Source organism: Myotis brandtii, unplaced genomic scaffold (genome assembly GCF_000412655.1).
Source record: "Myotis brandtii unplaced genomic scaffold, ASM41265v1 scaffold176, whole genome shotgun sequence".
NCBI lineage: Eukaryota > Metazoa > Chordata > Mammalia > Chiroptera > Vespertilionidae > Myotis > Myotis brandtii.
Genome location: NW_005356519.1, coordinates 1,448,826 through 1,476,542, shown reverse-complemented (window position 1 = coordinate 1,476,542; position 27,717 = coordinate 1,448,826). Strand labels below are relative to the sequence as shown.

Sequence of the window (27,717 nt, the reverse complement as noted above, 5' to 3'; positions counted from 1 at the left end):
AGGAACATACTAAACATAATAAAGGCCATGTGTGACAACCCATAGCTAATATCATACTCAATGGTGAAAAGCTGAAAGATTTCTTTTTTAAGATCAGGAATAAGATGAAAATATTCACTTTAGCCACTTTTATTCAACATAGTATTAGAAGTTCTAGCCACAGCAATCATACAAATGGGAAAGGAAGAAGTAAAACTGATATTATTTGCAAATGACATGATACTGTATATAGAGAACCCTAAAGATTCAACCAAAAAATATTACAACTAATAAATGAATTCAATAAAGTACCAGAATACAAAGTTAATATTCAGAAATTAGATGCATTTTTATACACCAATAAAAATTACCAGAAAGAGAAATTAAGAAAACAATCACATTTACAATTGCATCAAAAATAATTAATTTAACCAAGGAGGTAAAAGATCTGTACTTGGAAAACTATAAGACATTGAAGAAAGAAATTGAAGAAGATACAAATAAATGGAAGCATATACCACGCTCATGGATAGGAAGTATGGACATTAAAGTGTCAAAATGTACATACTACCCAAAGCGGTATACAGATTAAGTGCAATCAGTATCAAAACACCAATGGCATTTTTCCCAGAACTAAAACAAATCATTTTAAAATTTATATGGAACCACAAAGGACCCAGAATAGCCAATGCAATCTTGAGAAAGAGGAACAAAGGTGGAGCTATTATGCTACATGATATCAAACTATACGATAAGGCCATAGTAATCAAAACAGCATGGTACTGACATAAAAACAGACACATGCAACATTAGGACAGAATAGAGAGCCCAGAAATAAACCCACACCTACATGGACAATTAATCTATGACAAAGCAGGTAAAAATATACAATGGGGTAAAGAGAGTATCTTCAATATATAGTGTTTTCAAAAGAATGAAACTGGATCACTTTATTGTACCATATACAAGAATAAACTTAAAATAGAGTCAAGACTTAAATGTAAGCCTTGAAACCATAAAATCCCTTGAAGAAAACATAGGCAGTAAACTCTTTGGCATTGCTCTTAGTAATATTCTTTTGGATATGTCTCCTCAGGCAAATGAAAGGATACAAACAAACAAAAAACACAAATGGGACTACATCAAAGCAAAAAGGTATTGAACAGTGAAGGAAACCATCAACAAAACACAAAAAGGCGACATACTGAATGGGAGAAGATGTTTGCCAATGATAATTCCCAAGAGAGTAATATCCAAAATATATAAGGAAGTCATACAACTTAACACCAGAAAGAAAAACAATCTGATTTTTAAAGGGGCAGAAGACCTGAATAAACATTTTCCCAAAGAGGACATACACATGGCCAACAGCCATTTATTTGAAAAGATGCTCAACACCACTAATCATCCGGGAAATGCAAAGAAAAGATGTAATACCCTTTGTAATGCTTTAAGCAATATAAAAATAAAATAAAAATAAAAAATAAAAAAAAAATAAAAAAAAATAAGTCAATAAGTAACAAGTGTTGGCAAGGATGTGGAGAAAAGGGAACCCTAGTACACTGTTGGTGGGATTGTATATTGGTGTAGCCATTATAGAAAACAGATGGAAGTTCTTAAAAAATTAAAATTAAACTGCCTATGACCCAGCAACTCTACTTCTGGGAAGTATCTATCCAAAGAAATGCAAAACATTTACTTGAAAAAATATATGCGTCCCATTTGTTCATTGCAGCATTATTACAATAGCCAAGATATGGAAACAACCAACCTAAGTGTTCATTGATAGACAAATGGATAAAAAACAGTGCATAAATACAATGGAATATTACTCAGACATAAAACGGAATGAAATCTTGCCATTTGTGACAACATAGATGGGCCTAGAGAGTCTTATGTTAACTTAAATAAGTCAGACAGGGAAATATAAATACCATATGCTTTCAGTTATATGTAAAATCTCAAGTACAAAATAAGTGAACAAACAAAACAGACAAAATCATAGATACAGAGAAAAATTGATGGTTGCTAGACGTGAGGGAGTTTGGGGGGTTGAGTGAAAAAGGTAAAGGGATTAAGAAGTACAAAATTTGAAAATCTTTTGAGCATTTGCTTTTATCCCCACCCCCATGATTAGTAGGCATTAAAATACTACCTAAATCTTTTTTATAGCAGTATTTGGTAGATATAGTATTATTTATTTGGAGAATTACAATGTGATTTGCCTTTTATTTTTTGAAAGTTTCAAAAGACTATACACGTACCACTCACAGTTGGAGATTTCAGAAAGCTGAGGAATGTGTTCCACATGTGTCTTTCTTAGACTGTCTAAAAGACCATTTACTCAAAATAAAAAATAAAAAAACACCACACAACTTTACTGACTTAAAGAATGTCTAGATGATATAGTGGGTTATTATTCTTTAGGGTATTTACACTGCAGGCCAAAAAAACACCACAGAATAGATTGCATATATTGGACTTATTTTTTTCATATTCATCATACATTGTTAAATGACTTTGGTTTCAAATCCTGTAGCAGCACTATAAGGGCAAAAGTCTTAATAAAACACATTAAGTTGTTTCTCATGAGAAGATATTACATCTTATATATGTCGCATAGAGATTTCCTACTTTACTCAGTCAGATAAACGTTACCAGTGCTGTACCAATAAATAAGGTATGTTGACATTAAAACTTATCTTTATACTAAATTTCAGAAATTGCTCCATTAAAAAACACTAACTGACACAAAAATGTTTACATACATAGGCTACAGAGCTCACAAGTATCAGTAGAGTGTTTTTCCTCCCTTGAATAAGGATGACAAGTGAATTCAATATATTCCTTTTAAGTAAGTGTTCTGCCCTTGGATCAGATTTATGTGTATGATTTTGAGTGTGTCTTTTTAGGGATTTTTTTTCTAGCAAATGGATATAATGTTTTCTTCAGATTCCTAAAGAAATCTATGACATAAAATATTTAGAACTGTAACTTAGAAGAGACTTTTTTTTCTTGTAATGTTAATCATGTAAACATGCTGTTCTCTTTATGTTAAACATGTATTTTTAACTGTCATATTTTATCAGGCGACTAATACATCAGAAGCAAAAAAATATGTTCATGTAATCAACAAACCTATATAGACTGCCTGCCTACCCTGTGTGACAGGTATATATGTTAGCACCTTGAATGCCACCTTAATAAAACTATTTTATAAGGATCTCCTAAGCATCTCTCATTTCCTTTATAATTAGGAGAGCACCCATGAACTCTATTCTTCCTCTCTAAGGATATTGTTTTTATATTCCAAAATAGTAGTTCAAAGGGCACTACTTCAACAGCTCGCTTTTTGAATGTGGAAAGTGGAGACAAAAGAAGTAAATTGACTTTTCTAAAATCAAATATCCAGGTATTAAAGAACTGAAAACAAAACCAAAGGTTTTTGTATTGTGTTGTGTTCCCCCAATCCTTGTATGGTTTTAAATAATTTTTACAAATACAGTATATCCTTAAATAACATCATTTTGTTCAATGTCATTTCTTAGGAACTTAACTCTTGTTTAATTCAAGTAACCTATGATAAAATTGGTTTTGTATATGTCCTTTCTCTTAACATCACAGAACGCATTGGTGACATTAAGTGAGGATTTACTATTTGGCGAAAGGGACAAAAACTTGGGTAAAACTAAGCTTAAGTGCTTTCTGTGAATTTCAGTGGCCTGTCATTTGTCTCTGGTGAAGTGAAAATGAGTTACTTGTATACCAAAATGATTTCGTTTAGAGCTAAAAATCCACTTGAAAATACTACTTTTGGTATCAGTATATTGAAACGGATAACTAGCACTTTCTTGCGTAGACAACTATACTGTGTTGTCCTTTGCTTTGTCTAAGGTTTTGGATTTCTCTAATCCTTATTGAGATATGGTGCCTGGAAGAGCTCCAGCTCTGTCCAGTTTCTAATACAGCTGTATATTATGGAAACATGCATACATTTGTTAGATGTAAATTTCTCCTGGACGTGTGAGATGATGTGAGTAATTGATACAAGATTAGGAACTGGCCTGAAATACTGAGCAAGAACAGACATACTTCTATTAAGAAATGCAGTAGTACTTATGAATGTTCTGTAGACATTAGCTGTAATGAAAATGTAAATTCGAAATTAAAGTTATTATGTGATACAGCTGAAATATATGCACACACACCCACAGCTACAACTACACAATTATCTATGCATTTATGTTTAGCTATCTTAAACACATTGACTAATGTAGCAGTTAACTGAAATTTACAATGTATTATATATGTGTGCATATGCTATCTTAAAAATCTATTCTATTAAGCATCTAGAGTTATTTATAATACTAGCGGCCCGGTGCACAAAATTTGTGCATGGGTAGGGTCCCTAGCCCTGGCCGGCGATCAGGGTCTATCTGTGGGGCAACCAGTAGGTCGATCAGAGTGGGGGGGGTCCCCCGCTGGCACCCACCTTGGCTGGCCTAGGACCTGCAGGCTGGGGGCCGCTCCTGCATTGAGCGTCTGCCCCCTATTAGGCTTTTATTATATAGGATTGCATCTTACCTTATCTATGTCCCCCCAGTGAGCTGTCCAAAGAAACCACTTAATATTTTTTTAATAAATAGAAAATTAGTACTACTTGAGATATGTCTACCAAATGGTACTACACAGCAGGAGGAATTCAGCATTATGTGGAGGCTAATGTGAAATGTCAGTAAATAACAAGGAAATTGTTATTAACAAGTTCAGTCATTGGTGTTGTTTTTACTTTTCTCTTAAGGACTGCTCCCCCAACCCACATTCTCTATCTATAGAATCTTCCTACTCTTCAAGGTCAAATTCAGATGTCATTTCCTCCATGAAACTTGCTCTGATTATCTCAGCCTGAAATAATTTCCTTCCCCTTTGAACTCATAATATTTTCCTAATTTACCTGAATTGCTACTTCTCACAGTTTCCCTTTTATTTTAAGTATCCACATATACATCAGATCTTTTCTACTACATTATAAGTTTTTTTCAGTCAAGGATTGTATTTTAAATATATTGGTATGTTAAGTCTTTTGTAAGTGAATCGTTAGAAAATACTGGCTAAATACCTGATCTGTTCTTTAGCTTACATAAAACTGAAAGTGCTACCCAGAGCTATCATTCTGTAGTAGTTTTGACAGAAGAGGAGGTGTCCCTGTGAAGTGAGAACTTGTTCAACTAATAAACATTTATGAAATTTACATTGCATTGTCCAGTAAGGAACTAAAATCTTCTGTAATAAGTTACAGGAGACTTTTGTTCAAGTAAACATTTTATTTGACAGAAAAGCATAGATATGACCCCAATTAATTTGTTCATACTCTGTATGAGCTTTGGCTCATAACATGCTTCCTAGTCCACTGTGGTTTACTAACCCAAGATATCGTGGCCTATTAAACAGCAAAATGTTTTGAGATATGGAAGGAAGTGCAATGCCCAAAGGTATTGTATTGCAAAATACTGATTGAGACTCCAATCTGCTATACCAATGATTTTCAACTGGTATGCCATAAGAATTTTTAAAACATGAAATCCCCACCTGTTTACTTAGAGCACTGACCTCTTTTCCCTTAAATTGTCAAATAAAAAATTGACCACAGCCAACACAATAATAGCCTTCCTGTGTGAATGACTCAAAATTATACCCTTTTTTTTGTCAGATTGGCCAAAAATACTATATATTTTGGTGTGCCACAGAATTTTAGTAATTAGTGTATGTGTGTCATGAGATAAAAAAGGTTGAAAATTGCTGTGCTACACTAATGACACTGACATGATTAAAACATACTTGTCCACAAGATCTGGTCCTACACAGTCTGATGTTATTTTCTAAAACTGTCTCTATGGCTCCTCTACACCAGTTACAGTATTCTCTTTACTGCTCTCTAAATATAATATGCATTCTTTCTTTTCAAAGGTTTGTTCTGACCTTGTTCACTTTTGCATTAAACACTATTATTTCAGATAAGTTCCTAGTTCACTCTCCTACCTCACCTAGGTCTCATCTTAAATAGTACTCCTTTATCAGGGCAATGTTCATCGAAAGAATGGTGTAAATTGACATTTCTCTCCTGTCCCTCGTTTTCCTGCATTATTCTTATCTTATTTAACCATTGTTTTTCTCAGAAATTTTGGTTCCTGAGGGCACAATTTTATATGTATTATTTTACACAATTGTATAATTTGCACCCAGAGCCATGTAGGAACTCAACAAATATCTGTTCAGTGATCAGATGGACAGTTGCCACTACTGAGCATTAAACGTTTTAAGTTTCCTAAAGCAAAGATATAGTTACATTAATGCTCAACACTAATCAATCATTTTTTATATTTAATTTTAAATGGAATATACTGAGTGGCTTCTGTAGTAGGAAGTTAGTGAATATTTGTTGTTTGGTCTGCTCAAAAGTAATACCTCCCCTTTGTGAGGGCTTGGAAATTATAGCACTTCCCTAACCCCCACCCCCAACACACACACACACACTCCTCCTAGGTGTATGAGTGCCAGCAATCTTTGCACTCTAATGCATTTGACTTCAATAATTGGTCCAGAGATAAACATGTGACTCAAGGTGGGTCAATAAAGATTATTTGCCCAAGAATTTTCTGGTTGGAGCTCATGAAAAAGTGTTTGCTTTTCTTATATAAACATCGGTGACCTTTGTCATTGCAGACATCAAAAAATAAAACCAACACACACAAAAAAACAAACGAAGAGGGGAGGAAAGAAATTACAAAAACTAAGAAAAGAAAGAGAAAAGAAGAGGAAAGATGTATAAAGGGGAGGGATAAAGAGAAGGAGAGGGCAAGAGAGAGAGAGAGAGAGAGAGAGAGAGAGAGAGAGAAGAAGAAGAAGAAGAAGAAGAAGAAGAAGAGAGAGAGAGAGAGAGAGAGAGAGAGAGAAAGAGGAAAAGAATGAAGGGAGGGAGAGAGGGAAAAAACAAATGAGGAAAAGAAGAAGCAAGGGATCAGCTCTACTAAATTCTTCTACATTTTACTCAATTGAACCAATAAATTTCTATTTTTTATTAAATAATTCAATTGAATGATCCTGATTAATACAGTATGCAATGTAGTAAAATGAATGGACAATCTCTCCAGCAGGAGTCTTTAGGATACATGTGTGTGTGTTGGGAGGATCCCCCAGTAAAAGACATCTTTTAAAAAAATATTTTGTAATGACTATCAATAAATGCAAAGGAATCACTTTAAAATGGAATTCAGGGAAGTTATCTTTGAAGAGTCTAAGCTAATGAGATGGAGTTATATGTCTTTCTGATGAAATAAGTTGATATAAGGATAGAACTCAACTTTTTAGAAGAGAATTGACAGGATATTCCTCAAAGTGTCTTCCTTTAAATTTTCTCTGGATCTGCCTTTGACAAGTGCTAGGTAGAAGCAAATACAAGATTGAACTCCATGAAAAGGATGCTAGGATTTGTCAGGGTCCAGCCAGAAAGCAGGAGCCATATAAGCAACTGAATATGAGGAATTGTTTAACTGGTTATGGGAGAACTGTAAAACTAAATAGACAATGAATGAGGCAACCCAGAGATGAACAATAGTGTGGATTAGGGTGTGGTAAACCAGGTGCATGGGTACAAAATATAGGGTTCACTCACTGCCAGGTGCTTACTCTGTACTGGCCAATCCTAAGAGTGGATGCCTCCTTAAATTTTGTGCCCTGGGTGCCCCACTTTTAAGATTACCAACCACAGGAAACCACCACTGCAACATCAGTGAGGCCCCTAAACTGTATGAGCCACAGACAGGGATATTGGAGCCCAGCCCTCATTCACTAGGAGGAGGCCAGAACCATGGTGGGCTTGCCCATGGTCAAGAGAGGGCATATAGAGCCACAGAGGAAACAGGCTCTGCTGGAGATAGAGAGAAAGGGAAGTACTCTGGCTCCTCCCTCCATCAGAGCCTTCTATTGGCTGAACCTGCAGGAGTCTAGCTGATAAGGGAGTTTGGGGAATGCAGCCCCTCCCCGTCCAGGGAGCAGTCCTCTGTGATAAGGAACAGAAAAGGGATGGACATGCAAGACCTCTTAGAACCCTCACTCACTTGACTATCACAGAGGAATGTTCTTTGAAATCAGATGGCACCTATCTAGTTCTCTTGTGAGAGTTGTAGAGACTAACCTGCATTCTCGCCCATATCAATCTGTTGGTTTTTTGTTTGTTTGTTTGTTTTTAACCATGCATTATATTTTGTGTATTTTCTTATATATCCTATTAGAGGCCCAGTGCATGAATTCATGCATGGGTGGGGTCCAGCCGGAGAAGGGGCCAGCCCCTGGTTGAACTCCTGGTTGAACTGCTGGGTGAGGGGACAATTTGCATATTTGCCTTTTGTTATATAGGATAATGTGATTTTTCTCCCCTAAGTGTTATCTAGCCAGTGTGGGAAATAGCATTTGAATTGAACTAGATCTAAAGATTGCTATCTGCTTATCTATTTTTATTTTTAACTAAGGGTGGCATCAAATTTGGAATAATTGGAAGTATTTAAGTAAAAACAAATAAGTATGTTACCAGTTATATGGCAGCTTTCATAACTCTAGTGGTACTGGGCAGCCTTGCCACAAATACCAGATATGTGTGGGTTTGGCACCCTTCAGGAGAATCTTCAACAGTGTTTGTTTGTCTGTTTATTTGTTTTAAAAAACTATGTTTTATATTACTTTTTCTTGGCTACTAGCACCGGACATCACAGCTGCATACCATCTGGAGGCTTATTGCATTTTTGCCTTCTTAAGAAATCACTGCGTCTTTGCTAAGAATTTCCCTGTCTTAGTTCAGATAACAACGAATGATCTGACCTCATTAATGCATTGCTTCAAACTACAAGAGCAGAAGCTCTTAATATTTTAATTCTCTTTGTCTATGTTTATAACTTTATGACACAATTGCATGTTATTGAGCAAACTAAATTTAACATGCATTTATAGAAAGCCTGACTTAGGACTGGATAACACCCTAGAGGCCATCAAAAAGACCATGGCTTTCACTCACTGTAGAAGGGATTTTTTTTTTCCTACAATTGTAGATTTTGATTGTCTTTTTATACTTTCAGTGGCAAGAAGATGGTTATTTTGAGAGTTAACCCATTCAGTATAGGCAGCACTGAATGGCTAGAAAATTATCCCTCTTAATCTAGCACAATCTCCCTCTGTTGTTTTGCTCTGGAACCATACAGAATGTGTCTACTTTCTGGACCACAAAATCATCTTGAATTATGTAACTACCACTGTTATCTACCTCTGAGTTTTATCCCAAGATAAATGCCCACAACTGTTGCAACCATTGATTATATCCTGTTTTCCAGATATGTTGTTTTTTTCTAAACCTGCTTAATCTCCTATATATTTAACTGTAATTACACCTACTCTTATTTTCCTACCTTCTTTGAATAATTGGCTTCCACTGGAGAAAAGCCCATTCTGATTTCATGTATGTTAAGCTTTCTTCTTTCAAATTGTACTCACTGCTTAGAAAAATTAATAGCTTGTTACCATAAATATCTTGTGAGATATTCTGATCAATGGTGGCGCTAGAGTAAGCAAGGTCCTTGGTAAGTTATTTAGAAATCAGGTTGAACTTGAGTTATTTGAAATGAACAATAAGAATGTGAGTGGTAATACTCACACAGTGATGTAATATTATAAGATATTTTACACTCCATATCTATGCAAATATATAACAATGTCCAGTTTAATGAATCCTCCAATTTAAATGCCCCTAAATATCTCCTAATAAATGGCTGAATATGTGTGTTAATCATCTTAAGTCATTTCTGATTTAAAAATAAATGTCTCAAGTTTCTCCTGCCCCTCTTTTTCTCCTGTCCTTAAGAGTGAGCTAAGTTTGAAGGAAGTTTAAGTACCATCCTGCCATTAGTCAAGGGTTACCTGGTCTAATGGCATCCTCAGTTCTTTGTCACCCCTGAGATGGAGCGTACCAGGCTGTTCAGCCTTGGTCCTTGTGATGGTACCCTAACCATGATCTCTGTTTATTAGCCCACACTCTGCACTTTCCTAGTCATGATTCTAGTGCCATTATGCCCACCAGTGCCCCCTTGGCCCTATCGGGGGAAATGGGAAACTCTTGTATGCTTTCTATGACAGGTTTATGTGCCCTATTGTCTTTGAGGCTGCCTTGAGTCCTACTTGCCACACAACTCACTTTGCCTTTGATGCCCTGTCATCTCAGCCAGAAGGATAGGAATTTCTGAGTCTTGTGTACAAACCCTCGGTTCTAGGGCTCCCCTAAACCTACCTAGAATGTCTGTCACCCAATACCACCAACCACACCCCGATTACTCAGCAGAGAGGAGGAGCCTTGGACTCTTCTTAGAGACCCAGGAAACATGTTATCATTATCTTCTAAAATAATTTTACAGCACAATGGAGACTAATTCCTTGGGTTATAAGAATGCTTAACTATGAATTAGAGCATAACAGAAGCCATGAAATCACCCCAGATGCAGATGAGCAAGGGGAAATGGGTATGTAATGAGAGATCAAAAAGAATCAATGTTAGTTTTGAAACATCAGGGTTGCTTTAAGAAACATCATGTGTTATCTACCCAGTTTTCTATATTTATAATTAGTTTTAAGAAAGCAATTCCTACCTTTCACTAGAGTTGATTCTATATACCATTCCAGTTACTCGATCATTCTCCATTTAGTTCTTAAACTAGAAATCACATGCTTTTGTTAATTACACTTTTTTCTTCCATTATTCCTCATTGTTCTAGACAATATTTTACCTCACAAACTTATCTCAACTTTATTCCTTAAAAATATTTTTATTCCTTCTGCTTCATTTTAAATACTCATCACCATAGATTTGATTCATTGTACTTATTTTCTAGCTAGTATTTCTATTTACGTATTTTTCAACCTTCTATCCATCACAATTATTGCTCCCTTAGCAATGAAATCTGAGTAAAACAAAATGCTGATGAAGGCATGATTACTCATAAACTCTAAATAGGTCTTTATGTCCTAGACAATAAAGCTCATACCCTATAGAAAGACATTCGGGGCCTGCCATGATGAGGATCTGTATTCAAAATGCTGATGAAGGCATGATTACTCATAAACTCTAAGTAGGTCTTTATGTCCTACAATAAAGCTCATACCCTATAGGAAGACATTCAGGGCCTGCCATGATGAGGATCTGTATTTCATCCACACCCCAACACTCCTTACAATAAGTCTCATTAAACTCAGTATGTCCTTGGCCTGTTCATCATATGTGTCTTTCTCAATGTTTCCTCTCTGTAGAGTATTCATTCCCCACTTTTCCACATCCTTCAAGGCCCGATTCAGAGCCAAACCATTCATCAAACTTTCCCCCCTACCTCACCTTCCTTGCTCCACTACAAAATATAGAACCTGTATCACTGGTGCTTCTGAATAGCTTTGTTTATCATTATTATAATAGCTACCACATTCTACCTTATATTATAGCTCGTTGTATTTATGAATATCTTCTCTGCCAGGTCATTAACTTAATGATGTGTTAGGTACTACTCTTTGCGTCCAGGTGACAGTAGCCAACTGGAGCTCCTTAAGCAGAAAGGAGAGTATTATGTGGATACCATGGTGTCTCATAGAAACCTCTTAGAGAAAGTATACAGGCAAGTCAAGAGCAGAGATTTGGAAGCCTTTACACCTATTCTGACTCTCAGCTTTCACCACTTACCAAATATGTGACATTCTGTATGATTATTAAACATTTTGTGGCTCAGTTTTCTCATTTATGAAATGAGGATAATAATAGTACTTACTTCCTGGGATTATTTTGTGGGTAAATGCATTTGGCACAGCTCTCATTAAATGTTATTTTAAAAACAAAGGTAGGGAGGAAATTAAAGTTGGACCGCAGGAAGCACTGAAAGGCTGTCTGGAATTCAGGTGGCATTTCTCTGATTTGACTATGCTTCATTTTACCTTTTATTACAGACCAAATTTCTTTGCTCCCCATTGGGAAAAAAAATGCTGCTAAAGCCATATGCTGTACATCTCACTTCTGAGAAGAATGGATTCTGTCTTTGTCTTTGCTCCAAATTCTGGGGGAGGGCACTGTGATTGACCTCATGTGGGGCCAATCAGCTGCAGCCAGGATTAATAAAAAGTCAGTGAGCAAACAAAAAAAGCCCATCTTTATGATGAGGCACTTCTAAAAGAAGGTTTAGGGAGCAAACAAAATAGTGATCTATTGACATGTTTTATTTATTTGGTTATCCTTATTATGTAGTTCTGTGTCTCTAGTTGAATTTTATCAAGTTAATTTATTACCCTGTGTAGACATACTTGCACCAAGCTCTTGATATTACATGTATATTATTTTTCTATGCATATCATTTACTTGATTATTTTTTAAAAAGTATTTGAATAGTAACTTATGTTCTGAGTACTAATGCTATATACTGAGCATATATGAATGAGATAAAATTCCTAACCTCATGAAGCTCATATATATTGCTTGCTGCTTTAACATTTAAAAAAATATATATGGTCTTCCTATTATCACAACTGATCCAAATATTTTGTGCTAATAGATTAGAGAGAATGGATGGCTATTAAAGTAGGGGAAATATCCACTCAAGAACGGACAAAAGGAGATGATCCTGAGAGGGATCATCTGTAGAATTTGAATTAAATCTAAGAAATTAGAAAATAGAGCAAGGCCTGTCTACTTTAGGGGTGGGGGTGGGGGTATTTTAGCGGTAGAAGAAGGGAATGATTGTGAAAGAAGAGTAAAAATAAGGTTCATTTGTCCTAATTACATGACTGTGAGTGTGTATAATAAATTTATATATAGAAGAGGTTTATATATACAAGAGATTTATATATACAAATATACATAATAAAGTAGATTTTTTAAAATCTAGAAACACTAATGAATCCTGCCAAACAGAGGGCAGGATAAGAATTGTCAATTTTCTTATAATCATTTTTTCATACCATTAAATATTCTTTAAAAATGCATAATTGTTTCATAATAGTTTATCTTTGTTGAAGTATTTGTTAACCGTTTCTCTCTTGTTGGACATGTCACTTACGAGTTTTTCCCACTGCTATAAATAATGCTACAAAGAGCATCCGCCCTTGAACATAAAACTGTATTAGCATTTCTGGCTCTTTTCTCAGGTTAGCTTCCTAAAAATACTATGACTGGGACAACAATCACTTTCTCAAGTGTCTTGATAATGTTGCTAAATTGTAATAGAAACTTTTCAGGAAGTTTAAGAAAGATAAGAAAATGAAGTATTTTCATTTGTCAATGCTCTCTTTATAATTCACAATCAAATGAAATAATCTGTGTTTAGTAATGTGTCTGGCATGTGATCAGTTTATATTGACTATTGAGCAGTAGCCCACAGTTGTTAGACTGAGTTTGTGTTCTTCCTCTATGAAGCACTTGCCTTCTCTGAGCCTGTTTCCGCATCAGTAATCTAGGCATGTGCTACTATTACTATTCACTTCACATTGATTTTGTGGGGTTTTATCATATGGGAAGCATATGGTGCAATACTTACAACAAAATAAACATTTAATAAATGTTCACTAACTAATAGTATTTATTATCTTCTCAGTGTCACTACAATTGAAACTCCCCTTATCAGTTTTTCCTTCTACTTTCTCAATATCCCTTCTGTGTACACACCCCCATCTCTATTTCAATTTGAAATATTCTAAATGAAGGTAAGACTATCTCACTGGATATGTTAAGGTGAGGAGAAACGAAGCACGTAGGAAAACCTTTCTCAGGTGAAAGATGTTATAGAAGACATTAGTAATCAATCACCATTAGCTTAGTCATCCCCTAACAGCAATCTGTATGCCTATCATTATTTACATACCAATTTTGGTATGTACTTCAGTTTTTTAAAACACTGTGCTTTATTCTTGTATGCTAACTGTTCATTATCTGTGGCTTATATAGCATGATATATGTTCACAACATATTAATAGCAAATAGGATTCTTCCTCAGCTGATACTCAATATATAGTAACTGTCTAGAGTGCTGGTTGAGAAGCATCTCTAGGCAAGATCTGAGCTTGTTAGAAAGAATGCTGTGACCCATTAGCAACATCTGGCCTGGCCACTAGGAGAGAAAAGTACTTCATTTATATATATATTTTAATGCGACTAACGAGTTTTTCGAGATATGAGCCATCTCTCGGCCGATTTTTTGCTTTGAGTTTCGAGCTAAAATTCTGGTTACGAGCCAGCTTCAGATACCCCACCGTTAGTTGGCGCAGCAAACGTCACAGTGAAAGCCACAACATCAGCCCAGCATCATGTGTCTCACTCCTTCACTTTAATGATTTGACATACGAGTAATTTGAGTTATGAGCTCCATCACGGAACGAATTAAACTCGTAAGTCAAGGCCCCACTGTACTTCATTTATATATATATTTTAATGTAGTTTTATTGACTTCAGAGAGGAAGGGAAAGGGAGAGAGAGATAGAAACATCAATGATGAGAGAATCATTAATCAGCCACATCCTGCACACTCCCCATCAGGGATGGATCCCACAATTGGAACACGTGCCCAGATCAGAAATCAAACCATGACCTTCTGGTTAATAGGTCGTTGCTCAACTACTGAGCCATACCAGTTGGGTTCATCTATATTTTCAAAATATTTTACCCTCCATGAATATGTGCCTTTTCCCCCCAAGTAAGTTAAATCCAAAAATAAGTACTTTGCATCATCAGAAAATTTATTTGAATCTAACATTATTAAAGATTTTTAAATAAAATTCTATCTTCAAAGGTAAACAAAGTAGCTGCCATTTCAAAAATAGCATTACCAACATTGTATATGTTCCTTGAGACTTCAGTATTATGTATCCTCAATACCTAAAATTTAGATTTCATTAAATATTTTGCAAAATGAATTTTTGGCTCCTCTTATTGCATTTCTCAGTTTTGTTTGGGAAATAGTAAGATCTGACAGCACCAAGAAAAAGTCAAGACGGTACTTTTCTTTTAGTTCACATGTCAGCCTAGTCTGGGCATCTAAACACCATAGAGAATCAGTACTCCTCAGAGCTCACCCAGAGTTGTAGTACAGAGCAATATGTTCATGATCTAGCTACACCAATTTTTCATTTCCCAGCAAAAGCCGCCACTAGTATTTTATCTATTTTCCTCAGCACTTAGATCCAAGCACATACTGGTATCTGGAGAGCTCAAGCAGGTGGAATATTCTAAATGCACTCACCAAGTTTACCATAGCCTGGGTTACTGGGTTAATAGCTTTAATCATGAGCTTTGAGAAACATGGGGGCCAAGGACAGCTCAATCCTTTGAGTTCTGAATTTATTTTGTTTTAGGGAGAATTCATTCCTTGAGCTCTAAAGATAATTATTTCTCATTGGATAATAAGCTGCTTCTCAGTGACAGACAAAATATATAGTGAGTTTCATTTCTCATGCTTCATGAGGTACATGACTTTGTATGTATTCTAAGTCCCCGGCACATAGAACCGGATTAATAAACACATTCAAGTTAAAAGAAGAATAAAAAATATAGACTGAATAAATTGACTTACAGTTTGTGTTATACACATTTGTAAATGTTTTCTTATTTTAAAGGAAAAATATTTATTTGAATTACATAAAGCTATTTATTTACATGTTTGCCATTTTCTTGAGCTGGAACACCATGGAGTTATTCTTGCTTGACTTTGGGTGGATTTTGGAGCTACATTGCCACCATGTGGTTACTCATCTAAAGATGTACTTTCCTTCAAAGCAAAACACAAAGGTTTTGTTTTTGCATTATAGGGTGCAAAACACTTGTGCTTGTGTGATCACACACACACGGGTGTACACACACATACACACACACAGGAGCCTGAAAGTGTAAAAGTAGTGCTTTACATTTGGAGAAGTGGGGAAAGGAGTGTCTTTCTAAGAATGATCTTTCAAAGCAGATAATCTCTTGTATCAGATGGCCCATCAATTATTTTCAAATATATTATATTATATAGTACATACAATGGCATTTACTTTAATACCACAATTACAATATTAAATTTTAATAATAAAGATCACAAAATATGGTCCCTTGTTTGCCATACAGAATTCATGAAGAGAAGAAACAATGGTTTTATTCTCATCCTGTTAAGAACTTGTTTACATAGCATTACCTGTCATTTCTAATGGGATAGAGAAGTAGATGCAGAAAAAACATGCATAATAAAAATAAAATTTTCTTACTTAATATATGGGTAACATTAGCCATTGAGGAGATCTTTATTTCTGAGGAATAGAGTTTCACATTTAATAGAGGACAGAATGTAGGAGATATTCCATAAAAAGAAATATTTTAAAAATACTGTGTATGTGGGTTTTTTGCTTTTTAGTTTTTTGAGGGAATTTAAAAGGAACTAATATCTTTTTTTTTTTTTTTTTTTTTAAAAAGTCACGACATGCGGATCACTGTGCCAGCAGGGGCACATGCTAAACTTCGTGTTTCAACTTTTCCACGTGTGCTGCCTAAGAGATCACAGGAACTAATATCTTAATATTCTTCTTCACAGATAATGTATACTTTAATAAGCTCTTTTTAAATTTGGTTCTTTAAACGTTAAATTCACATATTGCTTTTAGAGTTGATTCCATTAATGTGTGAAGAGCTTACTGTAAGAGAATCCATGTCTAGATCTAGTCTGATACCAGGAAAGAGAAAAGACCATTTCCAGGTAGCTTTTCACCCAGATCACATCTGCCTTTGCCAGACATGCAGAGCAGCTCTACAGTCCTGGACCCTGGGAAGATCAATTAGATGCCAAATAATGATACTGAGAAATTCAGTCTTGGATTCATTTGTGCTTATTCTCATTTATCTACTATCATTCTACAGCAGGCTAAAATTTGCAGAAATCTTACTTTTTCTACTTATATGTATGGTAATTAATAGTCCGCACATGCATTGGAAAACAAGGGCACACAGAATTAAAAGAAATCACTTATAATCATACCACCCACTGATCACCACTGTTAGTTTTTGGCATACCATCCAAATCCAATTTTGGGGGGTGGGGGTGTGATCATGATTCTATGTACTGTTATAACATTCTCTAACCTGTTTCTTTTCCTTAACTATTCATTTACATGGCATTTATCATTCCATTTTATAGCTACATCATAATTAATTTAAATTATTTCCCATTATAGGTATATGAATTGCTTTCAAATTTTTATTCTTATAAATTTTACTGTGATGAATCTATATATAGATGTGTGTTAGTGGTGTGTTTCAGATACAACACATATACATTAAATATATATAATATATGTTAATCTAATTATAGGGGTGGGCAAAGTAGGTTTACAGTTATTCACATAGAAAATAATACAATAATTAATGAATAATAATATAAGAATAAACTCTGTTTTGCATACTCACAGCTATAAACCTATTTTTTCCCAACATGTATTTACTTAGGATTTTTGGACTATTCCTTGGGAAACACTTTTTTTTATATAAGAATTACTAGGATGACGGATATGGGCAACTAAGACTAATTGCTGATTAATTGCCCCTCAGGAAAAAAAAATTACAATTTCCCTACCAGTTTAAATTTTCTGTTTACCTGAATTTTCAACAACACTGCTTTTTATTTGTCATTGATATTTATCAAAGTCTAATGCACACACAGAAAATTGACCAATTTATAAACACAAACTTCTGAGAACTTTCACAAACTGACATTGGTGTTACCAGCCCAGTTCAAGAAATGGAATGTTGTCAGCACCCTGGGAAGCTCTAACTGTGCACATTTTTATTTACCTTTCAAAGGTTAACTATTATCCTAACTTCTTACAGCATTAATTGTTATCTATTTGAAAACTTAACTAAATGGAACCATAATGGATGCCCTCTTTTGCTCCTGACTTCTTTCATACAACTTTTTGTTTGTGAGATTTGTCCATATTGTTGAAGTTTTTTCCCCACATCCTGTTGCTCTATGCTATTTCATTGCTAATAATCTTTTTGAGCTGAAAGTGTAAAATATCACAGTGTTTTAGTTTGCTCTCAGTCTTTGACTTTATGTGAGATTGTTTTTCTATCTTTATTTATGTTTGCTCAATTTTGACATTGGTTAATTATTGTTCCTCTCTTGTGACTCTGGTTATTTTATTATGAATAATCCTTTCATGTTAGTCACCCAATAAGGTACATTAGTTACACTCAGTAGGGCTTTAGTTACAAGGTAAGAGTGACTTGTTTTTTCACTATTTCTCAAAAGGCCAATTAAGACTGTGTGGCCCTGTGGCTGCAGGGCTTTCATCCGCAGTAGTGGGGAAAGGAACATGATATGTGGATTCCAGCCCTCATGGTGGGCTGACACCACCTTTCACCTACCTTGTTAGTACTGCTGGCTTTTGCTACCTCATACTTTTTTGGGTCTTCTTTCAGAAGCTGATGTCCTTGAAAAGTCCACCAGTCATGCTTAATTAACTGTTGCCCCCAGGGTACAGAGCTTCTCTCAAATTAAAGCTGACTCAGACCCAGGACTAATAAAGGAAAGATGGATGGGAACCTCTGCCTCAGGGATTCCCACACCTAGATACACAAAAGAATCACAGGGTACCAATACCTGATCTCATTCCCAGAAAGAAATTGTGATATAATTGGTTTGGGGAGAAGTTTGGGTGTTAGTTTTGAAAGGTCCCAAGGTGATTACAATGTGTAGCCAGGATTGAGAACCAGTCAAACTGTCTTGGTGAGGGTTAGATTAAATTCTGAACTGAGAGACTTCTGTAAATCAAGAATCCCTCTGCCCACTGGATGTAATGGCAGACTCCCAAAGATGAGCCAGCATCCTGACATTTGTCTTTCCCAACCACCGGACAATACCACAGATTTCACTCCTACCACATAGTTCTTATACTTAGTATTTTGATTCACAGCAACTTAGATAAATTGTTCCAAATCCGCGGTGGGGAACGTCCGGCCTGCGGGCCTTGAATCATTTGGTCTGATCCTGCCAAGGTATTAGGGGTGAGTTAATTAAATGTTTGACCAAATATAGCAGGCTGATTTTTAAGTTGATAATTTTGTATGGTCTGCAAACGATGTCATAAGTATCCAAATGCCTCTTGGCAGAAAAAAAGGTTCCCCACCCCTGTTTTAAATAGACAAGTACTTTAGCTGGTCACTTGTTAACACTTGAATAGGATTGACCTTGTAGGATCACTGTTTGAGAGAGGTTGTGGTAATGGAGGGAGAGCTATTGAGACCTTCCCATGTTGAGAAGTATAATCAGGAGAAATTAAGGTGCAGAAGCAAACAGATTATATCTGCAAACTTCTTTTGGGCCCCAAAGACATCCAGGGCTTTGGACTATGGTTCTGTCCTGATGAGCCTAAGGAAACATATCTTAAGTCTCACAAGGAAGAATTTAGAAGAGTGATTTAAAAAGCATGGTCCCCTTGCCTTATTAAAGGAATACAGGAGCTAACAGAAAGAGCTCCCGATAACCAAATCTCAAACAACTTGAACAACACAATGTATAACACTGGATTATAACCCAAAGTGAAAAATACCTATGAGTCCCTACTGATATAAACAAATGTTTGAAAAAAAATATGGGAGAATAGATAAATCTCCCTTATAGGAGAATTCCAAATAGTTTATGTAGATATTGTCCACTCCTTAAGTATGAGCTGCACATGAGTTTTTTTCCAGAGTGCAGTATGGGAAGTGGGGCGTGGGGTTCACAGTGCAGAAACCTGGGAAATACTACCTCAGCCAGGTGGTAAAGACTAATACCATCAGTCAAAGGAATTTCACAGTATGCTCTCTTTGGGTTTCTGAACTCAATTCTGATGTGGGGGAGGTGGAGGAGGTTTCTCCCTCCAAACTGACAATTCTAGACCATTCAACTTAATTCTGATGCTGGTAGAATCAGATTCCACAAGTTCAATGCTCAGTCCTACAAGCCTGCATTCCCCACCTTCCGATACCAGTTACAAGCCCAAGTTCTCATCTCTGACTCTAACCAACGGGATACAGATTAGCATTTCCCACAACCCCCTCCTTGAACTTCGGATGCCAGTCACAGGTCCAGACTGTTCCCTGTACTTTTGACAGACTGTCCATAAATCATAGGTTCCCACAACCTGTTCCTTGGGTTCAACTAATTTGCTAGATGACTTATAGAATTCAGAGAAATGTTTTACATACTAGATCACCAGTTTATTATCTAAGGATATAACTCAGACACAGCCGGATGGAAGAGACACATAGGATAAGGTACAGGGAAGGTCACAGAGCTTCCATGCCCTCTGCAAGCACATTACTCTCCCAGCACCTGCACAGGTTCACCAACCCAGAGCTCTCCAAACTCCCTGACCTTAGGAAATTAAGTCAACCTCCAGCCTTTCTTCTGCCTCGAGGTCAGGGGTGGGACTGAAAATTCTAACCCTCCAATCACATAATGGCACCACAGACAACAACCAGCACCCTAGGTGAGATCCCAGTGTCACCTCATTAACAGAAGACTCCTTTATAACTCTCATCACTTATGAAATTCCAAGGGTTTAGAGAGCTCTCCAAACTCCCTGACCTTAGGAAATTAAGTCAACCTCCAGCCTTTCTTCTGCCTCGAGGTCAGGGGTGGGACTGAAAATTCTAACCCTCCAATCACATAATGGCACCACAGACAACAACCAGCTCCCGTTCCTAGGTGAGATCCCCGTGTCACCTCATTAACAACAGAAGACTCCTTTATAACTCTCATCGCTTAGGAAATTCCAAGGATTCAGGCACTCTAGCCAGGAACCAGGGAAGACCAAATATGAGAAATACCGATATTCTTTGGCCATCTGAATGACCAAATATGTGCATTTTTATCAATCATAATATCACAGTACCCTGGATGTGAGGAATTAAGAACCACCTGTGTCATCTTCCTCACCTTACCCCAGAACTCCATTCTAAACATGAGGAAAAATAAATCAGTCAAACCCATACTGAAGAACATTGTACAAAACACATGACAAGTACTACTCAAAATCATCAGTCAACAAAGAGGAAGCAAGTCTGGGAAACGACCCCAGGCCAGAGGAGCCTATAGAGACAAGAGCACTAAATGCAGTGTGGTGACCTGAAGGAGTTCCTGAAACTGAAGGACATTAGGTTTAAAACTAAAAGTCTGAACAACGTATGGACTTTAGTTAATAATAACTTTTGATACTTGCTCATGAGCCATGACAACGAGACTGTAATTATGAAAATGTTAACAATGAGGGAAACTGGGTGCAGAATATATGGGAATGTTCAGTACTAACTTTTTTTTCTGAAAATCAAAAATGATTCTAAAATAAAAAGGTTATTAATAAAGAAAAGAAAAAGGAAACAGTCATCCCCAGAGCAGCAGTGAGAGCAGCATCTGGGATCTTGTTAAAAATTCAAATTCTCAAGTTTCAGCCAAGACCTCCTGAATCAGAAACTCTGGGGATCTAGTGTTCTGGGCACGGGGATTCTGACTGTGATTGAGAACTGCTGATCTAGCAGGTTGGCCAAGAGCTCTTGCTTTCAGGTGCTTCTCATTTTATATGAGGTCATGTTACTTTTCCTTTAATGCCCAGGAGTGAATCAGATAGGGCCTCCTGGTAGCTTTCGATTACCCAGTTATCATCTTTCACGGAGGCATGATATGTCTGCCTCTCTTCTCCTGTTATTCAAATCTCATCTCCAGGGCCCTTTTCAGAGCCTGTTGTGCTCATGTCTTCCAGCACGCACAGAGCCCCTCCACCTCCGACATCCCCAGACACATAACATGTACCAACTCAAATGTTTTCAGAGGCCACAGATCACAGCAGAATGGGAATTCTCTAGAGACAGAGGTGACCTTGGGCAAAATGTGTGATCCCTCTGTACTTTAGTTTCTTCATCTTTGATTCGGGGACATAGAAGAGCACCCACCTCATGGATTTTTGTGCGGATTGTGAGTTAATACTCATAAGGTGTTAAGAATAATAAGCAGCACTTTGTGAGGACCTAGTAAATGTGAGCTGATGCTATTATTAGTTGTGGATGCTTTGCCTCTTAAATATTTCTTTACTACTCCCAAAGCAGCAGGGTGCTGTGTATAAAATAATGGCTCAGAAAAGACTGGGTGAATTGACCCCACAAAAATCATATTTCAAATGCAGTGATGCTGCCATTACCATCACCAGAAAGTTTTAAGGCACCTTGATTTTGAGTTGGTATGTTAGAAATATTTCATGTTGTTTATATAATGCTTTTAGGATAAAACTTGAGATTTGAGGTTGATGAATATATTCAACCTAGATGTGAATTCATCTTACTTCAGGCTTCACCCCCTACAAAAGAAAAATGTGTTGCTAGCAATGAAAACACCATCCTAATGTTGACCTACGATTATTCTAGTTCCCAAGATCCTTAGCAGACTTTGTTAGCCTTAAAAAAAATGAGATTAGTCAGAAAAGAAAGCAGCACCCCAAGGACTGTTGTAGCAGCAGGTGGGTAAGTGAATGTTTGGACAAGGGGTTCGGATTTTGCTTATTTGCTCTTTGGAACAGGTTAAATAGAAATGCAACAATTTAGACGCCAGAAATATACAAGCCCTGGGTGTTTCGGTTTGTTTTTCAGATGGGGATCAACGTGGTGGACTCTGCAGTCTCAGGATTAGGTGGCTGCCCTTATGCAAAAGGTGCTTCTGGAAATGTAGCCACTGAGGATTTGATATATATGCTTAATGGCCTGGGGCTCAATACAGTAAGTTAGTTTTACATATTTTAATATTCATGTATTCCTTGCAGATCCAGCTTGGAATGCATCTCAGATTGGGAAGCAATTTTGAGGTCAAAGTTTTACTATACTTTTGCTATTTGCTAAAATGCACAGTGGGAAAATATAATAAACATTCTTTGGGGAGCCTTATAAAGTAACTTATTGCTCTAGTTCAATCACCAATAATGCTACCATTTCACATTTTTATAGTGCTTCATGACCTCCCAAGTATTTTTTTAATGTTTTATCTGATTTGGTTTTACATGCCTTGTGAATTAGAGCCTGTGTCTTTCCTGTTATGATTATTGTTTTCACAGTTTGGGGATTTTTTTTTTAATGGATGTTTTCCTTGGAGAAAGGGGAGATCTTGATTTTTCTCCCAGTGACAACTAGGGCTGCTGGCAAAGAGCCCAGGGCACATTTAAAATGGTCAGTGGAGGAGTAGAGCTCCGTTAATACTTAGCATGTGAGACACTGGACAAGAAGAATAGTCTCTTTACAAGTGGTGCCTGAAAAGCACATACTTCACCCAAATAAGCACCTTGTTTGGCCACATGCTTGTTAGCGTGACTTATTCCGTCTATAAGGCGGATTTTTTTAGAGAAAAAATACGAAAGGCAAGAAAAACAGCTCACAGATGATTAGAACTTCATAATGTTTTCTGAGATATAAAAGCATCATCTGGATTACAAAATGGAATGTTCTCTGTCCTTCTCCCTCTCCTCTCTCCTCTCTCCTCTTCTCTTTCCTCTACTCATATTGATGCTTCTGCAACACCAAAATTGCCTGCAGTCTTCATTTCTACACCATTCTATTTCTCACCACTCATGGTTTCACAACCACTTGGAATGGCCTTACTCCCCATACTTGATTTCACCTGAGAATGAAGCACCACTATCCTCAAAAATTCTTCTTCTGGCATCTTCTTGCCTATTCACAGGCCCATACTGTTGGGTTCTTCCCCTTAGTGCTTCCATGCTACCCTCCATGCCTCTACCTCTGAACCCACTTTCAGTGAAGTTGTAGAATGAATTATTTTATTTCTGTGTCTACCTCCCTGTGCAGCCAGAGAGCAATTATTATAGCTTACTCATACTCTTTGCCCGTTACATAGAGATGCTCAACAACATTCATTTATATCATGTGGCACTAACACCAAAAGCTATTTCTTGTAAACACCAAAAGTCATTGGCTATTTTCTATGATTAGGAAATAATATTATTTCACTTACAAAGTAGCTTAATCATTTCTATCAGAAATGTATAGTCGTGACAGAAACAGAAGAAAAATAGATCTTTTCTCAGAGATTCGATGACTGCATTGAACTTAGCTGATGCAAAATATGTGTCAGGTCATGTTTTATAACTTTCTCCCTCTCCCTTCCTCTCTCAAATCAATTAAAAGAGAGAAGTAATTGGGTATTTATTTTTTCTTGACTATATTAGAATGATGATCTCTTTATGATCATTGTTATAAAAAGCCCCCAATTTTTTATACTTATTTTAAGAAAATTACAGACTCATATTAAAAAAAAAACAAAACCTACTCCTTAATAGCAAGGAAGTCTGAATCTGTTCAATTTTAAGTCCACGTTGTTTCTAGTTCATATTGAGGGAGAACATAGGAGCTTATGAAATGCTGCATGAGCACAAATCTCTGGTTAATCCACCTAATGCTCTGCCTCCCCCAGTGACAATAAAGACACTGGGTGGAGACCTGGAGGGTGACCTTTTGTTATGCTAAGTCCTAGAGCTGAGGAGCATGCCTTGAATTTGGTCTTCATACTCAATGGCCTATCTGTCATACGTGGATTTACCTAAACTTTCAGAGCACAACCCAGGCAAACAAGTTCCAGATATTCCCTAAATATTCTTCATTTCATTTGACCTACAGGTACCTCCTCCAGTAGCACACCATTAATGATTTTTCTGAATATGGTTTAAAAATATTATACATTCAACTGTCCTGTATTTCTTATAGCTTTACCAAGTTTCTTTGTAAAGAGGTATTTTTTCCTGCCTTTTTCCTAAACTTCTCCAAACCATTATTATTCTAATTGCCCTTCACTGATATTTTATAGATTGTTTCTAGTTTCAGTATTGTCCTTTCTAGAATCCAGGTACCAACCTGAATTAAACTTATTTATTCAGGTGTGGCCAGCCTGAATACAGGGTCAACTTCAAGATAGATTTTAATGAAGAAAAGTCTAAAATGTTGACTACATGGTTCATGAAACAAAGCTTGCCTCTAAATCAATAATGAGCATTATGTTTTTTAGTATTTTAAATGGTTAAATAACTGTTAATAAAATTAAAAGGAATCTGTTTTGTCCTCTTTCTCCCAAATGCCTCTTCCCCTCTGGTACCCCGGCTTTCTTTTACCAGGATGTGAATCTTCACAAAGTAATGGAAGCTGGTGACTTTATTTGCAAAGCGGTGAATAAAACCACAAACTCGAAGGTAGCACAAGCCTCCTACAATGCTTGACATGAATGAATTTGTGACTCAAGGCTGAGGAGATCCATTTCAGCTACAGATATGCACCTAAAGATCATTCCTGTCAACTTGTTCTGAAATGTGAAGGAATAGACACAAGTTGGGGGGGAAAGAGATGCCTTTCAGAAGAGTACAAGTGGACCCGTTTTGAAGTCAACACAAAGTGAGACCAGTCATCAGGTAAATCACAAGCTGAAGCTAAATAGTAAAATTTGTAGATATGCTTTTGAACATGGAGAAAAGTCTACTCTTTTGTTCTTAGAGAACTCACTTGTTAATTTAGTAGATGTGAAAATTGAGTTCAGCTTTCCCTAAGATTTCCCTAAATACCAAATACTGTGTGAAATACTTAATCAAGCAGGCTTACCACCGTGTACGTACCGTCAGTAGTTTATGAGCCCTGCTTAGTGTGCAAAGTGTGTGGCCTTGATATGCGTTATGCCTTTGGATCTCAGCTTCCCATTTGCCAAGTCAGTTAAATAATGGACCAAGCGCCAGATCTCCAGCCGACCCCACATACTTGTTAGCAATAGAACTTCTACATTTCAAGTATGGCTAACATCTGTTAACTATTTCAATGACTTTATCTTGTTCCAAGAGGCTGTGGTCAATGGCAAGACGCCATATCCTGGAAACATATTACGACCTCCCGTGTTTGTTACATGCTTCCAGTTTACCATGCTTTTTCTTTCATCAGTTATAGTAAAAACCAGCATGGTGTTACTCAACTGTGGAGAAACAGAAGGCATGACTTTCATCTTGCTGTCTAAACTGCAGTGATGAGAATAGATGGATACATGTAGCATAATCCACATTCGTAATTGTCAGATCACGTCCAAATTGCTGGAGGAAATGTCATTGTAATCTTAAGAATGTGTTATTAAGCCAGTTTTTAATTCGTGAAATAAACTGTTTTTCATGGATTCAGGGCACTTTGATTAAATCACATCTTCTTGTTGACTTTTTTATGGTTATTTTTAAAGTTGAAGTGGCTGAAATTTTATCTTTTGTACTAGAAAGAATTGCCAGAAATAGCAAAAAGTAATATATCAAGTTGAGAAGAGGAACAGGAGGACTATGTTAAGAAAAACATTTCTGTAACTTATGCAAATAATGTGGAGACAGTATTATTACATGTGTGTCTAAAACATCAGTTCTATTATTTATGTAGACTTCTCCAATAATATCGGGCGATCTTATCTTTGAATAAATTTGAATATAACTTGAAATATGAATGTGAGCATTGTGGACTTTCTACTAAATATTCATTAAAACATTGAAATGGAATTCAATAAAATAAGAGAAGTACTTATTATAACTAATTTAACTTTAAAGATATATAATAAGAAATGAATCAGGAGGAAAACATATTGATAACTGACAAAACCAAACTGTATTTCCATGAAAGAGGCCGACTCATCTGGGTTGTGATGGCTGGGAGAGCAGGAGCTTTTGATCCGCAATTCTTTGCATTTGGGTTAGTGTTTGGAGGTGGGAGCAGGGCTAGAAGCAAACAAAATTGCAGCTCTTTATGGATCTGCTTATTACATACCCCCTGTGCTTCTCCCTTCACAAACAACACAGCCCTGTGCACTGGGGCAGTGATGGGACACCTATCCTGATGGTGCATAGCAGAATATACACCTCCTCATCTTCTGAGATGGACTTTTCCTATCTCTCGCAGAACTGTGATGGTTTCTGTTTTGAGATATTTGGAAAAGCATCTGTCGATGCAAACTGCTTATAGAAGCAGCTAAGGGCAAAACTTTGCTGTTTTGAAATAAAAAGCACGGACTCCTTAAAAGGCAGAGCAAATAGTGAGAAACCCGAGGTGCAGCCTAGCACACACACAGCACACACACGAGTCTACCGATGGATCATTTCTGAAAATATTTTGATACTTCTAATCACACTCACCATGAGAAAAGTTTATTTTAGGTATTTGTTATCTTTCCTCCACCCAAACCACCTAAAGCCCTCTGCTAGCTGAAAGAAAGTTTCTTTTCTGGTTCTGGGGGAGAGAAAAATTACATAATCACATATAGCTGCCTAAAGTCCATAGGCAGAATCCCACGTAAAGCTACATTTCAACTAACCAGGGAAACTTGGAATCATTGCAAAACCCACCCTAGTAACCCACCCACACATAAACCCATGCAAGGGTTAGCCTTGGGAAAAGGCTGAGAAACAGCAAAGTAATTATGACCTTTATTAACATACATGTCAAAATCATCTTTTATGGGATGTGCCCTTAAGCCAAGGAAAATATCCTTTCTAGAATATGTGATATATTTTATCACATGTATGTGTTGATGACCTATTATAGACTGTGTCTTTAAGGCTAAGTCACTGAAATAGAAATTTTCTAAATTCTGGATTCATGAAATTCAT

At 36.6% G+C, this 27,717-nt stretch overlaps 1 protein-coding gene across 3 annotated transcripts in view; it reads left to right on the top strand.

The window, feature by feature from the left end:
• Positions 1 to 27,356, top strand: part of HMGCLL1 (3-hydroxymethyl-3-methylglutaryl-CoA lyase-like 1) — a 163,131-nt gene extending 135,775 nt beyond the window's left edge. Inside the window, exons 8-9 of one of the 3 annotated variants that reach the window (XM_014537291.1) lie at positions 22,691 to 22,751; positions 25,216 to 27,356. In XM_014537291.1, the coding sequence (XP_014392777.1) occupies positions 22,691 to 22,751; positions 25,216 to 25,250 (96 nt within the window). In that variant the 3' untranslated portion in view covers positions 25,251 to 27,356. Of the gene's footprint in view, positions 1 to 22,690; positions 22,817 to 25,215 lie in introns of all 3 variants that reach the window. The other 2 variants (XM_005863300.1, XM_014537290.1) reach the window with 2 other exon arrangements.
• Positions 27,357 to 27,717: the final 361 nt, after the last annotated feature.